The sequence below is a fragment of the Talpa europaea genome (assembly GCF_964194135.1).
Source record: "Talpa europaea genome assembly, chromosome: 4".
NCBI classification, from domain to species: Eukaryota; Metazoa; Chordata; class Mammalia; order Eulipotyphla; family Talpidae; genus Talpa; species Talpa europaea.
Genome location: NC_140070.1, coordinates 108,808,905 through 108,833,410, shown reverse-complemented (window position 1 = coordinate 108,833,410; position 24,506 = coordinate 108,808,905). Strand labels below are relative to the sequence as shown.

Sequence of the window (24,506 nt, the reverse complement as noted above, 5' to 3'; positions counted from 1 at the left end):
AGTAGAAATCTTATGAGCTCCATGTGAACAAACGTTATAACCCATGTGAGCTTTTAAGACAGTTAAATGTAATATTTGTTAACTGCACATTTTCTTGGGATTTTGTTGTTTTCCATTAACAGCTTGCAGCATTAAGACATGAAATAGAACTCCGAATGAGGAAAAATGTGAAAGAAGGCTGTACTGTGAGCCCTGAGGTAAGCCTTGCCATTCATTTCAACAGTGTTTTATGGCAATCCATTGTTTATGATTGGAAATATATCATGATACTGGCATCAATGTTAAGATTTCAGCTGTTTTAAGATACATAATTTTTTTTTTAAAGATCCATTCACCTATTCATATAAGAACTGGGTACCAGCCAGAGGTGCAGGGGGTAAGAGGACTCACCAGAGACAGAGCGGGGAGCAGAACAGGCAAACTGAGTGAAATACACTGCTGAGGGGAGCAGCAGGCGAGCCAGGAGAGGTCTGCGCCATGTGGGTTGCTCCCTAGCCGCGGACAGCTTCACAGTTGCATCTCAACCCCTTGCGCCACCAGGGAGGCCCCAATACATAATTTTTTTAATGTTCCAAATAATGTGTCATTTTGTGTATAATTTTCTACATTAATTATATTTAAGATCAGGGAAATAATAACTTTTTCTGAGCACATATCTGAATGGATGAGTCATAGAATTTTCAGACTATGTATTCCCAGAAGTTTCCTAACAGATTGGTCCAAAAAAAATTTTGTTTGTGTTTTGTTGTTTTTGAGTAGACCATATCATTAAATGTAAAAGGCCCTGGACTGCAGAGGATGGTACTTGTTGACTTACCAGGTGTGATTAATGTAAGTGTATATACAAAGCATGTATTTGATCTTATTCTTACTGTGGAAAACATTTATAATGACTTAAAACCTTCTTCTTCAAGACTGTGACATCTGGCATGGCTCCTGACACAAAAGAAACTATTTTCAGTATCAGCAAAGCTTATATGCAGAATCCAAATGCCATCATACTATGTATTCAAGGTAAATCTTTTCAAAAAATTTGAATCACGCTATTATGCTTCCTTAGCAATCCAAGCCTTGCTTTAAATATGCATGTTATATAAACATACAAGATAAATTTGTTTTGCCATCTCCTAGTTGTTCTTTCATTTTATTAGTAACTAGAATTGAAATTGGGAATATTTTAGTAAATTTCACTACAGGCATCTTAGAAATTTTTATTGGCTAGAATTTATTTTCATAACTAAGATAAATATATTAAGAAAACTTTTCTTGCCTGGTAGACACCAGGGCATGTGGAAATTTTTCAAATCCACTTTACAATTATTACAGTGTCATTTTTCACTTTTTTCCAGATGGCTCTGTTGATGCTGAACGCAGTATTGTTACAGACTTGGTCAGTCAAATGGATCCTCATGGCAGAAGGACCATCTTTGTTTTGACCAAAGTAGACCTCGCAGAGAAAAACGTGGCTAGTCCAAGCAGGGTGAGGGCAAGTTTTTATTGTGAAAGATGATAGTCATTGTAGTTTCAAAAAAAAATTCCTCACAGAATACTTTATTAGAGAGTAGTATCGAGATTTTCTTCATTCTCATTTAAAACAAAAGATTGGAAAGTGAAAGTGATAGTAAATTAAGTTTTGAGCTTATAAGTAAAATTATCATTAGTTTGCTTCAGAAATATTCAGGATTGCTATATTGTTTATTCTAATTTAAATAATTTTTATGCCAACACATAGTCATTAAGCTTATTTGTGGTATTTCTTTGATTTTACTTTTAGCTGATGTTCATAAATTAGTGTTAAAACTAATGACAATATAAATTCCTTTTGAAGCTTATTTATGCCTTCCCCCCCCCCCGAAACATTACCTTTACTAACTCATCAGACTATATAATATAACTGATTCTTATAATAGAGAAGGTACTATATTGGGTGTCAGGCCTCAACAATCTTATTCATGCTCCTCCACTAATTGACTGTGTCCTTGGGCAAATACCACTCAGTGCACAGTCCAACCTATTAGTCAGTTGATCTCTAGGGGTCATTTTCCATTTCTGAAATTCTGTGAATTTAGTGTCCCTTTCAGAAACAGGAAAGAATTTTCTTTCAAGGTACCATTGTGTAAGTCCTATTAGATCTTCCCTTAAGGCATGCTGTTTATGTAATTATAAAGGCATAAAGTAGTCATTAAGAGTACAAAATTTGCCATCAGATTGCTTGGTTTCAAATCCTGGCTCTATCTGCCATTGGCCAGCTATGTAACCTTAAGCAAGTTATTTAACTTTCCAGTGCGTTTGACTCCCTCATGTGTTGATAATAAAGCTCTTAATGAGACTGTCTCATAGATTGTGAAGGTTTAATAAGTGTCATACTTGTAAAGTGGTTGAAATAGTGCTTGGCACAAGTGTTATATGCGTGATGGTTGTCTTCTGAAATTACTGACTATTCCGCATAGAGCAACTTCAGACTGTAAATACCTATCCTTTGTGCTACTTAAGAGATTTCTCCTTCTTCCCTGATACTTCCTGAGACCTTCTGTGTTAGGAATTTCCAAGACAGACCACCCCTGTGTTCAGTGACCCACTAAAAGAACTCACCCAAACTCAGCATAAAATCATACTTGCACCTAAGATTTAATACAATGATGGAATACAAAGCAAAATCAGAGAGGGGAAGGTTTCAAGAGCTGAAGTGTGGTGGAAACCAGACGGCAGTGTCCCAGGTGCTCTCTTAGTATAGTCACACAGGACTTGTAATCCCTGCAGCAGCAAGCTATTCATTAGAAACCTTGCACCTAAAGATTTTATTTGGAACTGGTCATATAGGCACCTCAAGTATCAAAATTCCAGATGCCCAAAAGGAAAACAGATGGTCAGCATATACTACATTGCTTGCATAAGGAGCACTGTTGTTTCGGGAAGTTTTATGTCAATGTAGGAAATTGTTTACCAGTTCCCGGATGCCAGCAGGGGACAAGCAGGCCTTTTCTTAAAGATAGCATTCTCAAGCCTTATATATTAACTCCTTTCTACACAGCCCCATTTACCTTCACTTTGTCTTATTTTTAAGACTGTGGATTGGTTGGTCCTGAAATAGAGAAGGGGAGAAATGAGGATTTGTGACTTCATCTCCCTTAATTCCTTTCATTTTTTTCCACTCTTCTCTAGATAATGAGTATTATTTTTGAAATGCAATTGAGGCTTATTTTAATTCTTTTGTGTACCAAACATTGAGCATTTTTGGGAGGCTGTAACTTACACAGTATTAATCTGAACAGATTCCTTATATTGTGTGTGGTTGATCGATCTCTCAACAAATGTGCATTTTTTCTGGACAGAGTTTGTAGTTTTTATTATGCTTAAAAAGGATTTTTACTTTAATATAGATGATCCAAATATTAGAGAGATAGAAGTGAAAAAACGAATTCACTTGGAGAGAATTTAGGTTCAGATGACCCTTGAACAAGAGGGTGGTTGGAGACACCAATTTCCCCCCCACCCTTCAGCCCCCATACCATACCAAAATCTGGATGCTCAAGTCCCTTATAGTCACCCTTCCATATCTGCAGGTTCCATATCTGTAGATTCAACCAACTGATGTGCATTATTGATTGACTCTATAAATTCAGAAAATAGATAGGAAACAAAATCCATGTTGAAGTGTACTCATGCAGTTCAAACCCATGTTGTTCAGTGGCCAAGTGAATTTAAAGAATATGGGGAAATGATAATAATAGTTCCCACTGAGTGTCTACTTGTGTCAAGCACTACATCATCCATCTTATCAAACAACAACTTTTTTTTTTAATTAGGTGCTTTCTTAAGACCACATAGCTAGTAAATAGCAGAGTAGAAATTCAGACTAAAACCTGACTCCAAAGCTCTATACATCATTCCAAGTTTTCGTTTTGGTACACCTGTTTTAAAAAAACATTGTTCAGTATAGTAAAATTAAATGTATCTTTTCTCAAATAGCAATTAAGCATTTTAATGTTTTTTGTACAGATTTATATATTTAACTAAACAGATACATATGTATCACTAAATTGTTTTCTGCATTATATTTATGTTTTTTGAAATTATGTATACCTGTATCTTACATTTATTGTTTTCTACTTTTTTAAAAATAGATTCAGCAGATAATTGAAGGAAAGCTCTTCCCAATGAAAGCTCTAGGTTATTTTGCTGTTGTAACAGGAAAAGGTATGCAAAGATGGATTATTATTATTTACTTTTGGTTTTTGTGTTATCACATAATAAAGATGAAAACTTTGCCATCATCTTTCCCTAGGAAACAGCTCTGAAAGCATAGAAGCCATAAAAGAGTATGAAGAAGAATTTTTTCAGAATTCAAAACTACTAAAGTAGGTGTATTGTTTAAATACTGAAAGATTTTACTTATGGTTAGAGTAGCTTAACTCAAGCTCGTTTCACTTACAATTTGTTTTATAGCTTTTAGTTTAACATTGAATTTCCAGAACTTTTCCCAAATAGTGATCTGTATCTAACGAGTGAGTCCTTAGGCCTGGGGAGCAGGACATCTCTTAGGACAATAGATACTGGCATAACCAGTCCCTTGGGATGTGGGCCCTGAAAGATAACACAGACACCTCTTAAGTAGTTTTACTAATAAAGTGACTTTTAAAACTCAACACTTAATTTTTAAATATGTGTACACTTTTCTCTTACAAGTTGAAATAAGGGTATGGATCAAAGAAGTAAACAGATATTCACAGAAATTAACAAAAAAATAAGGTATTGACAAAAAAGTAAAAGAGCAACTGAATTATGCCAAAACTTTGTATGTAGAGAGTTTCCTGAAATAGAAAAAAGTGTGTTTCCCTCTGACAATATAGTAAGTCAAGATAGTTCTTGCAGTTTTGCGTATTGTCTATTGGGAAGAGAGGAAGCTGTGAAATGTGTACAACTGTCCTGTCTAATATCGTGCTCACTAGCCACGTATAATTGAATTAATATTAAATAAAATTAAAAGTTCATCTCCTTAGACACACTAGCTATATACCTTAGGGACTCAAAACCCCATGTGACTGGTAGTTACAATAATGGGTAACCCAAACACATTTTCTTCATCACATAGTTTTACTGGACAGTGCTGTTATAAAATGAGTAAGTAAATATTCTCATAACAAGCACACTAGTGATAATATTATTCTCATGCTAATGATAATATTATTGTCTTTTTTGCCATTTTGATTTACTTTAACTCTTGGTTTTTTTATAGAACAAGCATGCTAAAGGCACACCAAGTGACTACAAGAAATTTAAGCCTTGCTGTGTCAGACTGCTTCTGGAAAATGGTACGAGAGTCAGTTGAACAACAGGCTGATAGTTTCAAAGGTAAATTTTAAACTAAGCAGACAAAATTTAAACATTTCATTAATGGTCAGTTTTGGCATACATGAACTTCTTACTCCTTTTCTCTAACAGTTCATTATTCATTCACTTACTATTAGTTTGTGGAAAATGGAAAAAATAAAAATCTTTTCTTGTTGTATAAAAACAGTGCTCTCCTTTCTGAGGAAATACCACGTGGAGCACTTTGCAAAATTTGGACAGATAAAAAGTTTGTCATAATAAGAAAGAACTTAATAAACTACAGAGGACTCATATTCCCTTCTCTTTAGGGGAAGGAGAGGAATGGTGTTGGGCAGCACAGCCTCTGTGCTTCAGCTTTATTGCACTCTTTTCTGAACCCCAGTTTCTTGTTCCATGGCTTTGTTTTCATAGTTTCTTTGATGAAGATATACCCTCCTTCCCTTTTCCTATTTGGAAACTCTACCTGTTAATCCCATTTAGTCCCTTAGCAGCCTTGTAAGTATTATTATTATTGTGGTGGTTGCTAGTATCCCCATTTTACACAGGAAACTGAGGCAGACTAATTTACCCAAGTCATACAGCAACAGATAATAGACTACAGATTGGTGGTACTACAACAAGATCTAGCTCTTAGAAGCTGGACCACACTGCAGCAGTTGTGAATTTTGTGGATTAAAAAAATGGAGAAACTAAAATCAAGTAGTTTAGAAAGCTGATGTAATAATCAAATTCAGAGATATTGAAAGCCCAGAATAATCAGAAGCCGTAAGTGAACTATCCGGTTTAGTTAGTACAGAAGATATGATATAACCTCTAACCCCTACTTCTGGAAAGAAGGAGAATAAAACATTTCTCTTTCTTTCATAGCAACACGTTTTAACCTTGAAACTGAATGGAAGAATAATTATCCTCGCCTGAGAGAACTTGACCGGGTAATGTTTATATATTTCAGTGCTTTGTCTATACCTAATTTATTGATAATATTGTGTTCTAAAGAAGTATATGTTGATCAGAACAGTTTGATAAGCTAAATCACTTTGGTTTTAGCCATAACTACTAGTTTAAAGCTGCAAATACTTTTCCAGGAGCAGTTATCTAAAACATTTTAAATTATTACAAAATATAAAAAATAACTAGGAAACATAGTATGTCAAAAGAAGTGTGTAAAATGTTTTATTGTACATCAACTTTTTACCTTTCAACATCTGCTGTGGAAAATATACTTGTCTAATGAATCTAAATATGGCTTTTCCTTTATTTTAAATGTCATCAGTTGCAAAAACACAACACGCTAAGTTAATATGAATTGATGTTATCATGTAGCTTTCGTTATGTGAAAATCGTATGTGAACAAATACCATGTGAAAAACCGCATTCAGGATTGAGTGAATAAGGTAGACATTTTACAGATTTCTTTGTTTTTATCTGGATATTGGCATTCCTCAAAAAAAAGTAAAAGGAAAAATATTATTTGCTGGTCATGCATGCTTCAAACTTAGGCTCAACCTTCTCCGCCAGTCAGAGGCCTTCCTTATAATTAGCTCTGAAATTTGTGACAGGGAAAATTGACTATTGAATGAAAATCTCATTTTCCTTCTATCTATATTGCCTAGAATGAACTATTTGAAAAAGCTAAAAATGAAATCCTTGATGAAGTTATCAGTCTGAGCCAGGTTACACCAAAACATTGGTGAGTATTTGACCTTTATTTAGTAATTTGACTGTGAATTATTATAAAGTAATAAAATATAGATTGATAAAGCAATGACATTGTGGCCTGGGCTCATCCTACAAAAACAGTATGGCAAGAAGATAAAAATAGGTTATTTTACAAAATTTACCCACTGTTTTTTAACCAATTATGTATTGTATTATGGATTTACCAAGTATCTTGCCGAAGAGACATTCTAAAAAATAACTCTCTCCATGCCTTTTTTAAATCTTGATTGTCTTTGGCATTTCTTTACCTTATACTTAGTAAATTCATAATTTTGGTTTCTATAAAATCATTCAGACAAAGTTTTATCAAATTGTGTTTAGGTAAATATCAGTCTTGTCAGAACAGTTGCTGATGTTGCATTAATTGTAGAGATCAAAACTATAGAAAAAAAGGATTTGTAAAGGAAGACATTCTCATTTCTCAGGAAGAACAATTGGTACTTCTTGTACTATGTACCCAAGTATACTGTGTACAAATCACATTTCAAATAGAAGCCTATTTTGAGATTTCTTTTCTAGTAGGAAGTAAATGCATCCTTTTGAAAAGCACTCATGCAAGTCTCTTTTAAGGCAGATTATCTTATGTTTTATGTAAATTTTGGCATAGCCTGTTGGAATGGGGCACTGTAACCAAAATAGGCTCTTTGTACCTCAAGATATGTATAAATGGCTTTGAAATTTTTGCAGTCGTTTTAATTAACAAATTCCTTGTGCTCAGTTTATGTTTCTAATGCAGTCTGTGTACTAGTTGAAAATTACCAAAATTGAACCTAGATAATAGTGTCTAGTCCTTAAGTTTGATTGTAGTATCTCTAGTTTCTCCATCTCAGTGCCCTTTGTTTCTCAGTAGCAAACCCTTTTCTCTCTTCGGGTAGTCAAAATTTGCCTATTTTTAATTTCTTCTCCTTAGCCACAAAAGAATACAGGTTTTACCTATACTTACTAATTGATTAATCAGGTATATACACAACACGACTTATCTTTGTTATTTGTATTTTCAGCCAATCCTATGGCTTTCTGTAAGCCAAGTAGCTTTTGAAGTTGCAAGAAATGGATATGTGTATGTACACCCAATATATATATGCATATATATACATACACACATGCAGAATGAATATACTACTACTTATTTTACTAGGTTATATGTAATGTACTTAAAAAGTGACTGTAAACTATAGTGCTTTTTATGGGAGAAAAATATGATACCTCTATTTCTGAAATCAAATGGAATAGGTAGTTTTGTTTGGTCAGAGCAAGCGTGAAATCAGAATATATCTACATGAGCTTTGAAATGGATTAAATCTAATTTATCTAACACAGGTTACCAAAGGGAATTTTGAAGGGACAAGAAATCTGTATTGTCAGACTGAGAGGGCAAAGGAGAGAAGTCAGACATCTGGCTATTAGAGGTTTATGAGGAACATGAAAAGATGCTACCAATTATTAGTCATTAGGCAAACACAAATTGAATCCACAATGTGTTACCACTTAAAACTTAAAATGATTAAAATTTAAATGACTAACCATACCATGTGCTGGCAAGATGCACAGGATATAGAATTCTCATACTCTGCTGGTAGGAATGGGTCAACTATTAAGAAAACAGTTTGATAGTAACTTAAAAAGCTGAATGTACAATGACCATATGATCCAAACATCTCACTCCTATATATTTTCCAAGGGGAGCAAAAACATAAGTTCAGGCAAAGACTTGTACATGATAACAACTTTACTTGTAAGAGTCAGCTACCAGAAACAACCCAAATGTCTAGCAATGGATCGCTATTCAGCCAGCAAAAAAAAAAAAAAAAAAAAAAATTTAAGTGAAATATTATATACACAATAGCATGGATGAGCCTTAATTATTCTGAGTGAAAGAATCAGGAGAAGAGTGCATGCTGTATAATTACACTTATATAAAATTCTGGAAATATAAACTGTTGTGGTGATAGAAAACAGATCCAGTTGTTAGAATTTGGGGGAATGATGGATATGTTTATTACCTCAATTGCAGTGATGCACAGGTGTGTATGTATATCAAAACTTTAAATATGTACAGTTTATTATCAGTTAATGATACTTCAGTAAAACTTTTAAAAACTAATTTTTTTAATTTCAGGGAGGAAATACTTCAACAATCTTTGTGGGAAAGAGTGTCAAGTCATGTGATTGAAAACATCTACCTTCCAGCTGCACAGACCATGAACTCAGGGACTTTTAATACTACAGTGGACATCAAGCTTAAACAGTGGACTGATAAACAGCTTCCTAATAAAGCAGTAGAGGTTAGGATATAATTTAATTAAATGGGTAAGAAGCATTATCTGAAAAGGAGTAGGAGCTCTGAATTTAAGGTTTTAGTCCCATTACAGCACTGTCTTCTTTTTTAGTCTTTATACTCCATTTATTCTTTATTCCTCGTCTTTATGTTGGGACTAACCTTAATGCTGCTACAGTTACCACTGTTACAAAATGTACTAATTGGTAGGATGTCAGTTTGAGGGCATTGGTTCTTTCAGAGAGCATTTATCAAAACCAGCTGACTTTGCTTGAGTGTGAAATGTTTTTAACTTCTTTTGTGGATAGAGATTCCCTAAGGAAATGTCTAATGAATGAAACATTTCATTTATTGATTTTATGCAGGATTCAATTATTCCTAAATAATCATTTCCTTACATTTGGGTCTTGACAAAAGATTAGAACATACCTGAAAGAATCCATTTCTGTTATCCATGTGTCTTGACTTCTGTTATCCATTTAGTAACTGTGTGGTCTCTGGGCTAGATTTTAAACTTTTCTGTTTCCTCATCTGTAAGTTAAAGATAATAGTGTTGCTTGCCTTATAGATTTTTTTTTTAAGATTTATTTATTTATGCATACAAGAACTGGGGTACAGGTCAGAGTGCAGGAGGTGAGAGGATTCACCAGAGACAGAGTGGGGAACAGAACAGGCAGACTAACTGAAATACACTGCTGAGAGGAGCAGCGGGGGCGACAAGAGAGGTCTGTTGCACCATGTAGGTAGCTCCCTGTCCGGGGATCTAACTTGTGCTGCAGAGGCTGCGGATAGCTTCATAGTGCTGTGCTTAACCCCTTGCGCCACCAGGAGGCCCACCTTATAGATTGTTTTAAGGAGTAAATGAGTCAATATATGTAAAATACATGACCAGCTGTATTTTAGTAGCTACTCAGTAAATGCCAGCAGCTGTTATGATGATCATGATCATCATCCGAGTTGATCTGCCCTGCTGTTAACCTATGAATGGTTGTTCCAGCTGAGAGTCAGTATGCTCTGTGCTCCTGGGTGAGGTTGTCCACAAAATTAGAATAAATGCTAAAATTTACTGTTTTTCATGTCTACCTTAGAAACAAAATGCCACCACTGTTACAGTGTATCACATCTTTCCTGTCCTGCTCCAGTTCTAACTTCTTTACCTCCTTGCTCAGTTTCCTCAGGGTTCTTTTTCTAACAACTATTACAGTCTCTTTGCCTAAACTGAATGTTGTCAACCCCTGATCTGTTGTCAACACATTAACCCCAAAAGTAGTTCAAGAGATTCTACCACCATTTCACTAGCTCCCTTCGCTGCTGGCCCTGACCTTTTCTGGGCTCTGTCTATCATAGGATATTTTCATAACCCAATGTTCAAGCAGAAGTGTTCATAAGAGGGCAATGACTTTCCTGCTGCTTCATCCTCAGGACTGAGTGTGGTAGAACCTGATGAAAGTCAGAAAACATCCAATTTAATGGCAGCCAGTGTATTCTTGGATAGTCATCTTTTCTTTACATTGTAATTTCTTTGTGTTTAAAATGAAAAAGGCTAAATTAAAAAATACAGCATTAATCTTAAGTAGATTGAGTTCTTAATTCTGTTACCACTTTCCCTTTCATTGTTCAGATAATTACAAGTTATCTCTAATATAAGCTGGGTAATGCTCAACTGTGTTAGAAAGTAGTAATACATTTATTTCTATATTTGCTTAAAGGCAAGATGTGAAGTAGTCTGAGTCATTCAGAAATTTTAAATGTACGATGGTGTAGGAGGAACAAGCAAACACGCAAACTCAGCTGTTACACAAGATGAAATAAATAGTAAACTGAGTCTGATGATGAACTAAACTGTTTGCTTTATCCAAAGAGGGGAGCTCCAACAGGTGAAGTTATATAGGAATATGGGTCCAGTGTTGCTAGAAAGTTCAGAAGGACCTGGAAATGAAAATTTTAAATGTTGCCAACTAAGTTTTTGTTTTTAATTTTAAACACTCTGTCTCTAGGGAAAATGTCAGGAAGCCAGATCTTTCTCACTGGTTAGTACCCATGTGAGAGCTCTAGAACAGAGTTTGTTTGTACTTGCTGCCTTTTCTTCTTTTTTTTTTTTCCTTTTAAACTTCATATAAATGTAGCTTCTGATAACCCAATATGTCAGTTTGGCTTGAATTCATGTAGTATATTTCATGTCATACATTAAATAAGAGTATGTAGTATAATTACAGCTTTTTTCTTTCAAATAATTCCAGGTTGCTTGGGAGACTCTACAACAAGAGTTTTCCCGCTTCATGACAGAACCAAAAGGAAAAGAACATGATGACATATTTGATAAGCTTAAAGAGGCTGTTAAGGAAGAAAGTATTAAACGCCACAAGTGGAATGATTTTGCAGAGGACAGCCTGGTATGTCATTTGTATATTAAAGTGTCGGCCTCCATTTTATATAATTTTTCAAACTGATTCTCTTTTGTGGGCAACTACTTTTATGTGATTATTTAAATTAGATTCTGAATTTTTTAAAAATGAAGGGGATTTATAATCTGTAATCAGCCCTTTGACATTTCATTGTCCTTCTAGAATCATCCTTTGCTATTTCTTTCTTGATTATTTTTAGGAAAAAAAATCAAACTTTTCAGCAGACTAAGCAGACTTCTATAAATGTCCACTAATTGTCATCTACTAACCATTGCATGCATCTCAACTACAGATCACTGCTTTTCATTTGCTCCTTTGTGGCATAATGAAAGGAATTAGGTGCACTGGTTTTCAGTGGATTCAAGTCATAAAATATTATGCTTCTACAACCATTAAACTAATTATTCTGTATTGAAGACTTACAAGGAGTACCAGGAACTCTGTTAGTTATTTTGTAAGCGATATTTTTCTTAGTTATTAAATAGTCCTGTTATTGTCATTGACAACACTGAGATACAAGCCCTGCTCTAACTCCAAAGTCTGGTTTCTGACCTCCATTCTCTGATAAATCATTAGAATGTTCTCATCACTATACTTAAACCTTATTAAGTTCTGCTTAGACAGGAAAGGCACTATTGAACAAGGTGAGCAGTTTTCTGGGAAAATAAATGTCTCACTGTGAGCTGGATGTAACTATAAATTTGCTTTGAAGAAATGTTTATATTCTCACTTAAAAAGCATGTTCATTCTTGTTAAATGACTTAAGACTGGCTTTCTGAGAGAATGGTACCATTTTCATTCAAAATAGTAAAAATTGGAAACCAATTTTGTTTCAACAAATAACATCTGTTTGCGATTGTTTAGCCCTTAAAATTTTTTTCCGTTAAATATTTCATTGCTTTGACAGTGAGATGTTGGTTACAATTTCTTTATTCCCTCTTTTTTGAAATGCCAGTAGGTCATATGGCAAAAAGGAAAGGAAGAGATGATCTGTATTATTAACTCCTGGATACTAGGGTTCTTGATTTTCGATTTTATTTAATTACAATTGTAATGTGCTGCTCTTTATCTTAGAGATGGTCACATTATATCATTAAGGCAAGGAAACTTTTGAGTTTTAAAACAGGAAACTAACAAGGCAGATAGTAGAACTTCCTATACTTGTATGAGAGGAACATACTTCTATGTTTCAGATACAGCCGATATTTTGGATATTTGTAAGCTATCACTTTGAATGAGATTAATAAAGAGATAAGAATAAATCAAAAGAGCTGTTTCTCTTTCCTCGTATTTCAGAGGGTTATTCAACACAATGCTTTAGAAGACCGGTCCATATCTGATAAACAGCAGTGGGATGCAGCAATTTATTTTATGGAGGAGGCTCTTCAGGCTCGTCTCAAAGATAGTAAGTAAGAACATGGGTTCTTGAGTTTTAAGTATTCCCAAGGTGAAGGAATCATCCAACTTCAGTGGACATTCATATAAATAAAATTAGTATTTTAAGGTCTTGGTCATTAATACAATAGTTGAGTATAATTTGTGAGATTTTTTGGTGAAGTGTTTAGTAACTGAAAATGTTAAATTGTACACATGATATTTACATGTACTCATTCTAAAAAGCTGTAATTTGGACTATTTTAGTGTTTGCTACTACACTTACAGAAACTTTATAAGCAATTCATATGTTATAAATATATAATTATATATGTACCATAATAATCCTATATTTTTTTCTTTATTTCAACTGACTTTATATTGATAGAATACTTAGAAATAGATAAGAAACAAAACTAATATTATTTACCTGGTAATAAAATTCTTAATAAAATTTTTAAAATTTTTTTAGCTGAAAATGCAATTGAAAACATGATTGGTCCAGATTGGAAAAAGAGATGGTTATACTGGAAGAATCGGACCCAAGAACAGGTAAAAACAGGCATTTCTCTGGTCCTGTGATGCTCATTTTAATTCAGTCATTAAAATATAATCTTTGTATATTTCTAGGCCAATCTTAAGAATTTTGTGTTTTATGTCAGTATTTCTAAAAGAAAATGAATCTTTAGAATTAGTAAGCTACAAGGGAAATTATTTTTTAAAAAATTAGTTAGCTGTGTTATTAAAAGAAAGAAAAGATAGAATATGATCCTTTTGTGGTTACTTTATTTCAATTCCCTGTTTGAGGCAAAAATGAAGATTAATCTTAGGAACAGAAATAAAAATGATACGGATTTCCAAATATGTAGAATGAAGATTAGAATGAAAGATACAGTGACTTTTTTGTTTTATCTTATTATCTTTGGATTTTTCTGTTTATTCAAATTATTTTACTCTTACATTCACAAAATTATAAAATTTAAGAGAGAAGTAGAATTGTAGAATTCATTTGTTTAAGAAGCATTTAATGTATACTTCAGAAACACAAAATGATAAAAGCAAATATAAATGACTTTATAAATGAGGGAAATTTATAGATAAAATTTATAAATCATTAAAGTCCCCATGCCCTACTTCTACCCCTTTTTATTCCTTCTTTATTATTACACATTTTTTTCCTATCTAGCATTCAGTCTTACACCACTATCTAATTCATGTTTATTCCTTAAATGTTTATGTAAATAGAATAATAAAATCAAATATAAAAATGAAGTAAGGAAGAGAAAAAGAGCTGGCATTCAAATCTACTTTCTTTTCTTCCTCAATTCATGAAATTAGAGAAAAATTAAAATATGAAAACATTGAGGAGATACAGAATGTAAGAAAGTTATCAAATAATTCCTATTTTTAAGTTATTGAGAAAAATTACCAAATATCATTCCTGTTTACTTATTTCTTATGTTGTTGCTTTCATTCTAGACATGGAGTTAATTTATATAACCAAGATTATTTTCTAATTTCATACATTTCTTGTTTCATAAGCTGTCACATGTGAGTCTTAATTTGTCTTAAAATAGTAAATAGTAGTTCTCATCCCTTTTTTTGTTAAGATACTTGTGGTAAAAATGTGTGATTAGGAGACTCAAGAGAAGCTAAGGGTTTTGTGGTTGGGTTGTGCCTGTGTTAAGGGTTATCACCAGTTATCTCTGCAAATGGCAGAGGGGAGAGGGTCTGTTAGAGAACTTCTAGGGGAACCATCAGAGATTTCTGACTAAGACAGGAAGAGGCTTTGGAGTTTATCTGCCTTATACCAAAGGAAAATGGTGTCTGACCTTCAAAGCTTAGTGAAATTAGGCCTAAATTCTACAGAACAATCAATGATGGCAGAATGAGTGTTAGCAACTAGTGATAAGTATGCTTTGGCTAAACATTCTCAAAGAGAAATGACTCCTTGTTATAAGTTATTTTTCTCAATAACTTGAACCCATAGGATCCCTTTAAAAGAAATGGCGACCTTAAAGCCAGTAATTTTAAGGTCAACACAAGGGTGTGTAGTCTAGAAGAGGAATTTGGAAACACTTCAGAGAAAAGCCTTCTCTCAAGGTAGCATGCGAAGACCCAGGCTGACTGGAGAACACAGGTCATAGTTGGGAGTGTGAGAGGAAGGACATCAGAGAGTCACCTGGAAGGAAGTGTTAGTATGTGTGTTTGGTTTTCTCTTTCAGAAGCTTCACACGAAATCATGTCAGACTAAATCAAGTTCTCGCTAACCTTTCTCTCACTTGAAAATTCCCAGACCTCATACCTGGAGGTTATCATGAGACACCTGTCTTAAAGAAGTTAAAAATGTCCCTAGGTCTCACTTTGCAACTTTAGGTAGCTGTATAACCCTTTCTTCTGCTTCTTGAGTGACCAGATTGAATATGAAAAGAAACTGAAGATTATCCATTATTAAAGATGAGAAATTTTTGCTCTGGAAACTCTTTTGTGCCTTTGTGATATTACTTTTTCCTCCGTTTCCAGGAAAAGTCCATTCCTTTTTAAATATTCTCATCTTGGGCCTCCCCGGTGGCGCAGCAGTTGAGCTCTGGGTTGCGAAGCTGCCCGCAGCCTCTGCGGCGCCGGTTCGATCCCCGGCTGCTCCCCGGCCACCGGAGGAGGGTCCCACATGGCGCGCAGACCTCTCCTGCCGCCCACTGCTCCCCTCAGCAGTGTACTTCGGTCCTTCTGCCTGCTCTGCTCCCCGCTCTGGCTCTGGTGAATTCTCTCACCCTCCCAAGCTTCTGACTGTACCCAGTGCATGTATAAACAAACAAACAAACAAATAAATAAATAAATAAAAATCTTGGGGGGGAAAAAATAAATAAATAAATATTCTCATCTTGTCTCAAGCTGAACTAATGAGAGTATTGGTCAGAATGGAGGGTGGAATAGTGTTCTCCTGGATACTAGGTGAGCAGCGGTAGCAGTAGAATTGAGGAAAGGTAGAAGTGGAAACAGGATAGTAAGAATTGGAGAATAACATTAATTAGAGATTACCTTTTTACCTCAGACCAAATAGCAGATGTTTAAGGAAACAGTAAAATTTCTCTTTATTAAATAATAAGGTGTCTGAAGTGGTTCATAATGTATTAATTAGTAGTTCCATTTACAAGACAGTTATTTTGTTGTGTAAGTGTAGTTTTTTGTAGATACTCAGTTTCCATAGCTTGATAACAGTTTGGGGCAAAATACTGTGGTAGTAACTTGCTTAGAAGTAATCAGTGAATTTGAACTAGTCTCTTTTACCATACAATTGGGAAGGAAAGATTGAAAATGAAAAAATAAACTTAGTCTGACACCATATAAGACTCTGCATTTCAAACATCACTATTGTGTATATATTTTCCTCCTTTGTTGAAGAAACTGTGAACAATTTTAGAGAGACTGGAAGTGAATTTAAGAAGACCAAAGCTGACTGGAGAACACAAGTCATATTTGGGAGTGCAGAGAGGAAGGACATCAGAGAGTTGCCTGGAAGGAGGTGTTAGTATGTGTGTTTGGTTTTCTCTTTCAGAAGCCTCACACGAAGTGTGTTTTTTAACGAAAAGATGTTTAAAATTAAACTGAATTTTATATTTATCAGAAAAAAAACATATCAACAGATACAAATTCCTATAGTTATGTAGTCCTTAAATATGAGGCCTTAACTCTCCCGTATATTCAGGATACTTTTTAGAGAGTGAAATCCTATCCTAGGGCCAAGAGAGAAAGGAAGTGCCTGGTGCTTTCAATTTCAACAGTAAAACATTTTAACAAAAATGAAATATTATAAACAGTACTAATCCTTTTTTATTCTTTTTATTTTTCATCTCTCATAAGTCTGGGTTCTGTGCTTGTAAGCAAGGTCCTATGGTCTTTCCTGTTTACTGGGACTGTGTCATTTATTATGCAATAGCAATGTATTTATTAAAACTGGAGCTCTGTTTTTACACGTATGTCAAATCCAGGAACCGTCTAAAAATAATCTTCTTTTAAACATTTTAAAGTGCGTTCACAATGAAACCAAGAATGAGTTGGAGAAGATGTTAAAATGTAATGAGGAACACCCTGCTTATCTTGCAAGTGATGAAATAACTACTGTCCGAAAGAACCTTGAATCCCGGGGAGTAGAAGTAGATCCAAGCTTGGTAATAAATATTCTTGAAAAGCATGACTATGCTTTCTTAATCTTTGTTTCCTACAGTAAAGTGTTCCTTCTAATTTGTTACTTAACTATTTAAGTGCTTAATTTGACTTTGATCATATATGCTTCTGCTAGCAGTAAAAATTCAGTGATTTTCATTATGGAAAGAGTGGAAATTGTATTCTTGCTATTCCATGTTTAAGTGTAATGCTTTAATGAGCAAATTGGGAAATTAGGATTTAGAAAGTGAAGTACTTGGGCAAGTTCAGTGGTTAGTTCTGGCAAAAGGGGATGAGTGATGAGCCCAACAAGACCTGTGAACATTACACTGCTTCAGATTGCAAAATAGAATTTTCTGCTTACATGTGGCCCATTTATAAATGTGTTTTTTTCCCCCAAATCAATGTAGCTTAAAGCAGATATAAGTTAATTTAGGAGAAATAGGGATGTTGTATTTTTATTAAGTTGAGTAGGACCTTTGTGTTCCATCTCATTTTCCTCATTTATAATAAATATGAAGATAAATTTAGTTACACTTCACATTTTGCTTACCTTCATCATGTTTGTTTGGGGAGAAATTTTGTATAAAACTGTAGGCCTATGTTTCCTACTATTTAGTTGGGGTACAGAGAACAAAAACTCTCATTGATATTAGTTTACATTATCTTAAGTGAAATCTATTTAGAAAAGGTAATTCTAGTGGGGGAAACAGCCATATTAGAGAGTTCAGAGCCATCCATAACTTCTTTTATAGATGATCTGTTTATGTTTCTGCAGCAGAGAAGTAAGTATACTTACTTTAAATTCCACCAGAGGTCAGAACAAAAAAAGTGGTAAAACGCAAAGCATTTGATGCTGTTACACCTCTGGCATTTTTTATAATTGAAAATGAAGTTAAAACTAGTGATTACATGAAATTATTACTTGAATATAGACTGGGTTTATCACCATTGGTCCTAGCTCTCAACAGTAAGTTGTTCATAATTTGATACTTTTAAACTCTAAGTGTTAATAGCTGTAAGTGTTGACACTTGGATACAATAGGAACTACTTTGCTTATATTTTAGGATATAGATTGGCTGTACCTTAATTTGAACAAGAAAATTCCAGGTTTTCAAGAGACACTTTGTTCAATATACTCTACTAAGCTATTAAATAAGGTAGCAAAGTACTAGGACAAGCATATATAGAACATAAACAGATGTCAGGAGATGTTAACTTTATCAGTTCCACTCTATTGGCTAGTACTGTTAATATTAAAAATTGATATTATCTATCTGAGTCTCACTTTTCTCATCTGTCAAATGGTGTTAGTGATACTTGCTCTACCAGTTTAGCATTGTTGTTCTTATGCTCCCAAATAAGACAATAGTTTGAAAAAAGCAGTTAGAACTTTTAACAGCCTATGTAGTAATGATGTAGTGGAGGTCATATTGCTGCAGTTATGGTGAAATTTCATAATCAGAAAAGAAATATAACTGTCCTTAGACAAGGCTCTCCATGGCTCTTTTGCCTTGATCTCCTTACCTCAAAGTAGGAGGAGATAATCCCCACCCTATCAACTCTACAGTGTCAGTGTTTGAGTATAATAGCATTGCTTATTAAAAAATACTGCAAATGTTAAAACACACTAACTAGTAAGGGATCAGAGTGGTAATAAAGCTAATCTTTGTCTTAAAAATATGTACATGGATTAAAAAGGTTAGTATGGGAACGTTGCCAGTACAACAATTACAACTTTTTCATAAATAAACTCTGTGTATGACTTCAGAGAATGTTTGATCAACCTGCAAAGTATATAGTAACTCTTTGGTCTTTGTTTTCTTTATCCATTTTAGATTAAAGATACTTGGCACCAAGTTTATAGAAGACATTTCTTGAAAACAGCTCTGAACCACTGTAACCTTTGTCGAAGAGGCTTTTATTACTACCAAAGGCATTTTGTAGATTCTGAAGTAAGATTTCCAAATCCAAATACTTTGTAGCAATAATGTTTAAATGCTTAAAAGTAAACTTTAGCTTGAGTGTTAATTATAAGTCTTGATTTTTCTGGAAAAAAGTATGTGTGATTTATAAAAAGTAACATAACTCATATCTTTCTAAAGGTATTTACTACTTTGTGGCAACTGCATCTTTACATAGGTAGCATTCAGTGCCTATAAAATTGTGTATGTGTATAGTAGGCAGTAAACCACATAAAATACATTTTCTTAAAAATTAGCATTTTATGTTAGGAAATAACACATTTTTATTGTAGAAAGTAAATGTAATAATTAAGTATAAAAAATGTACAAAAATGAAATGACCACTTATAAACCCCTGACTTACAAGTAATTTTAGTTAACATTTGTATGTATATCTGTTAAATTCTTTCTGTACACATCATACTTGTATATGTGTATGTAACATTCCACTGCATTTGGAAATCATACTGCAAAATCATTTTATTGTATCATATTATAATCATATCATCATTCCTTTATATCACTCAAATCTTGCTTTAGGTAATTTAAAAGAACTATTATTAGTTCGTGGAATACAGTTGTACGTAGTTCAATGTCACATTTCACAAGATAGCCCCTAGGTGGCAGCAGACTGATATATTTCAAGCATTTTCTTACAAGTGAAAATGCTTTTTAAACTATCTTCTGTAAGAGCTCTATTAGTCAGTAACTTACTTGAGATCCCCTGACATGCTTGTTTCTAGTTATCGCAGTTTATATATTTCTACTTAAATGCACTTATGTAAAAAGAGGCAAGGTTTTTTTTTGCATGACCTTAGTTGTTGAGAAGACAGTATAAGTTTCTTTTTAAAAATGTAATTTAGGGCCTCCCCTGGTGGTGTAGGCAGTTGAGCGCAGCACTGTGAAGCTGCCCGCAGCCTCTGCAGCGCCAGTTCGATCCCGGCCAGCCAGCGAGGGTCCCACATGGCGCGGTAGACCTCTCCTGTCTCGCCTGCTGCTCACCTCAGCAATGTATTTCGTCAGTCTGCCTGTTCTGTTCCCAGCTCGGTCTCTGGTGAATCCTCTCACCATCCTGTGCATCTGGCCTGTACCCTGGTTCTTGTATAAATTAAAAAAAAAAAAAAAATCTTTAAAAAAAATAAATTAAAAAAAATGTAATTTATTTTCACATACAGCTGAATTTCAAAAATGACGAGTGAGATTCAAAGAAAAGAGGTTAACCTGAGGACTCCTGTGAATAACAGGATTGTCAGTTGAAACTGAATACAAATTTAGGGTCTGTGCGATGAATTTCTATTTGTACATGACGTAATGAAATTCTGTATTTCCCAAGTTTATTTGCTGTGTCACCTGAATCAAAACAAAACTATATAGGTATGGGGCATACTTGGATCCCTTGCAGAAAACATTCAGTAGCCTATCTCTACAATAGGAATAAATGTATTAGGTAAATCTGATTTTTTATTAAAACTTAGGATTTAGGTACTGACTCTAGTATTTACATGTGTTCATTATCATGATTTTCATTTTTAAATTTGCATCTGGTAATCTTAATTACCTAATATTTCAGTTGGAATGCAATGACGTGGTCCTGTTTTGGCGAATACAGCGTATGCTTGCTATCACAGCAAATACTTTAAGGCAGCAACTAACAAACACTGAAGGTAAGCCACTTTCTAACTTTGATGTCAAAAATAATAATGATAACATCCATGTCTAATGGAAGGATACCACAGTTCTTCATTATAACTTATTGGAAAAACAAATTTTTAATTTTCCCTTAAATTATTATGACAATAAATCATAATTTGAAAAAGATGGAAGAAAGACGTTCCAGGAGTCTCTACATTATACCAAAACTATGTGAGAAATGGACTCCTTAACATCACTTAGTTTTTTAGGAAATCTGTACTCATTAAAGTTTCACTCACGTATTTTGGGAATAGAACTTTCTTTCCGAGACTCTATCAGTTTCATGTTGATTAAAAGCACTGTATAACAGATAGAGATCCTCCCTTTAATTGTGAGAAGTCTGAATTTAACTAAAGATCTGACATGATATAAAATATAAGAACTCTTCTCCAAATAGTATTTTATCATCTTTGTACATTCATAAAAATGGTGCTCCTTAGGCTTTTTTGTTTACTTTGAACAGTCAGGCGATTAGAGAAAAATGTCAAAGAGGTTTTGGAAGATTTTGCTGAAGACAGCGAGAAGAAAATTAAATTGCTTACTGGTAAACGAGTTCAGCTGGCTGAAGACCTCAGTAAGTAGTTCTTCCTGCTTTCACCTTACTCCCTCTTCACCTTCTCCATGTCCATTTATTTATCATTTAGTCTCAAACTGGTAGAAAAGCTACATGTATATACAAAGAAATTGTTTACTCTGATGTATTTGAGAGTAAATGACTGACCTGAAACCTCCAAGTACTTTAATATACTTTTCTTAGAAATAGGGTTTCCAGGGCCTCCCTGGTGGCGCAAGGGATTAAGCACCTCACTATGAAGCAGTCCGCAGCCTCTGCAGCATGAGTTTGATCCCCAGCTGGCCAGGGAGAAACCCATATGGCGAAGTAGACCCCTCCTTGTCTCACCTGCTGCTCCCCTCAGCAGTGTATTTCAATCAGTCTACCTGTTCTGCTCCCCACTTTGTCTCTGGTGCCTCCTCTCACCCTCCACCAACCCCCCTGCATCTCTGGCTTGTACCCCAGCTCTTGTATGCATACATAAATAAATAAATGTTTAAAAAAAGAAAAAGAAAAGAAAAGGGCCTCCCTGGTGGCGCAGGCGGTTGAGCGCCGCACTGTGAAGCTGTGCAGCCTCTGCAGCGCGAGTTCGATCCCGGCTGGCGGGTGAGAATCCCACGTGGTGAAGCAGACCTTTCCTGTCTTGCCCACTGCTCCCCTCAGCAGTGTATTTCTTCAGTCTGCCTCTTCTGTTCCCCGCTCTGTCTCTAGTGAATCCTCTCACCCTCCCGCACATCTGGCCTGTATCTTGGTTCTTGTATAAATAAATAAATCTTCAAAAAAAAAAGAAAGAAAAGAAATCGGGTTCCCAGTACCCTTAATACACTTACTTACTTGGAATAGTGGCTGGTGGTAGCTTGATAGCCCTGAGACTTTAACCCCTGCTTCACCAGGGAGGCCCGGACTCTTCTTTTTTTTTTCCATGCTGCTTTGGCAGTAACTAAGCCTGTGCTAACTTACAGGAGATCTTTGAGCCTTCTAGCTGTATTAACTTAGGCAGAGTATCTCCCAGGGCCTTAGGGTCTTTGTAATGCAATTAATATAATAGTTACTTCACAGGATTGTTAGGAGAATTAGTTCAAAAAAACATTAAGCAGTGTCTGGTTCATAGTTGTATGCTAAATTAGTTCTACTATAGGAGGAAGTGTGTCAGTTTCACAGTGTATAAGATATACTTCTTTTGTGTCCTTCAGGACATAGTTATCACACAGTGAAATGCTTAAATGTATTTTAGCAACATATGCACTTGTGATTAAAAAGCAGTGTTTTTTCTTACATTTTATAAGAGTGTTTTGTAATCCCATCATGCTGCACTCCCCATTTGACTTGAAGAAAGTGCATTACTCATGTGAATTTATGCACCCTCAAGATATGTGTTACATTCTACCGGTGGTTTTCCTAAAGAGTACTCCTGTGATTCCCTTAAACTGATTTATTACTTTTGTACATATAAAATTATGGAAGTGTTAATGTACCAAATAATGTCCTTGGAAGCAAGTGTTTCACCAGTGACTCAACTTCCACAGTCACACTAAAAGAGATGAGCCATGACTGTCTGTTAGTTGAAAAAGAATCTGGAGAGTACCTTTTCGTTACAGTTTAACTCTTGGGAATTCGATTATGGATACTTTGAGTCAGAAAACTTTGTAAGTTTAATAGTTACACTGCATTTCATGGGTCAAAGTTTCTAGGAAGTTTCTGTATTCAATTAGAATATAGTGTGTTGGTGTATGGAATTTGGAGAAAAGGCGGCCATCTAGAGAGTTTTTACTACAATTTCAAAGTAGATCAGGGTAGATATTGTAGAGGTTGGTAAAAGTTTGCATCCTTTTTGTTAATCTTAATTTTTTTGCCTATTTTAAATCATTTTGTCACTTTACTTTGGAAGTTCAACTAGTTGTTCTTTAACATGAGTGCATAAGCTATCAGACAAACCCAAATTAAAGTACTGCATACAGAATAGCAGGCCCATAACCTTCAAATATAGTGAGATCAAAGAAAGACTGAGGAACTGTTCCAGGTGGAAGGATACCAAAAAACAAACTTGAAATGTAATGTGTGATCCTGAACTGCATTTCTTTGCTCTGAAAGAACATTAATGGGACAGCTGGTAAAGTTTGAATGGGGTCTAGGGTTAAATGATAGTAATACATCAGTGTTAATTTTTAAATTTTGATCGTTAAATTGGGATTATTTAGGAAATTATCCTTATTTACAATATACATTTGGGGGTGATAGTGCATAATAATAATAACTGATCTTTGTAGTGTTCCTGCATCTTTTCTCTAAGTTTGAGATTATTTTTACATAAAGAGGGTAAAAAGGGATTTGTTTAGTTTTGTTGTTTTTATTTTTAAACTGATAATGGATCAGGGCCATGTGAAACTAATTTGGAAAAGAAAACTTGAAAATATTTCTGAAGATGTTGAAATTTTGAGTTATTTCATGAACAATTTAGCAAGATACATATCCCTCCTTTCCATCTTGATTCCTTATCATCACTACCAAGTCACACATTAAACTACCTAGTCTTTTAAAATGCCTATTGTGACCTTTATGAAATTTCTTTTGATTTTGTAGCAATTTTATTTCAGAGGATTTTTTAATAGAAATTTAAATACACTGTTGACTTAAATAATGTCTATCTGGATTCCCAGCATGCATTTAATAATGTTTCCAATCATTTATTGAAATAGACCGTAACCTAAAAAAAAATTTTTAGAGAGGGCAAGATAGGTATGTTATAGATCAATTCAAAGTTGGCCTTTCTGTTGTGATTTATAAAATATATTTTATGATTATATAAAGCAATGAATACTGCTAACATCTCACAGACCTTTGTTGGGCTGTGTTGTCCATCCCATCCCAAAACTGAGTGTCTGGGCCCTGGTAACAATTACTGGTGATGCTACCAAGTTGATTTGCATCAGCACAGCATGGGATTGTTCTGTGAATGTGCTGTAGGTTAAAAACAGTCAGTTTTTAGACTTTTATATCACTCACTTGGGATTTAGAGTTTAGGGCC

At 34.5% G+C, this 24,506-nt stretch overlaps 1 protein-coding gene across 8 annotated transcripts in view; it reads left to right on the top strand.

Moving 5' to 3' along the window:
* The window catches only part of OPA1 (OPA1 mitochondrial dynamin like GTPase), a gene marked incomplete at both ends in the record, with an annotated part of 79,973 nt that overhangs the window by 39,044 nt on the left and 16,423 nt on the right, over positions 1-24,506 (top strand). For all 8 annotated transcript variants that reach the window (XM_084231208.1, XM_084231205.1, XM_084231207.1 and 5 more), the window contains 17 exons: positions 123-197; positions 760-831; positions 915-1,014; positions 1,350-1,480; positions 4,125-4,197; positions 4,286-4,358; positions 5,237-5,352; positions 6,199-6,263; positions 6,945-7,021; positions 9,170-9,335; positions 11,569-11,721; positions 13,030-13,138; positions 13,580-13,659; positions 17,136-17,276; positions 19,111-19,227; positions 20,807-20,900; positions 21,392-21,502. In XM_084231208.1, the coding sequence (XP_084087334.1) occupies positions 123-197; positions 760-831; positions 915-1,014; positions 1,350-1,480; positions 4,125-4,197; positions 4,286-4,358; positions 5,237-5,352; positions 6,199-6,263; positions 6,945-7,021; positions 9,170-9,335; positions 11,569-11,721; positions 13,030-13,138; positions 13,580-13,659; positions 17,136-17,276; positions 19,111-19,227; positions 20,807-20,900; positions 21,392-21,502 (1,753 nt within the window). The remainder of the gene's footprint in view (positions 1-122; positions 198-759; positions 832-914; positions 1,015-1,349; positions 1,481-4,124; positions 4,198-4,285; positions 4,359-5,236; positions 5,353-6,198; positions 6,264-6,944; positions 7,022-9,169; positions 9,336-11,568; positions 11,722-13,029; positions 13,139-13,579; positions 13,660-17,135; positions 17,277-19,110; positions 19,228-20,806; positions 20,901-21,391; positions 21,503-24,506) is intronic.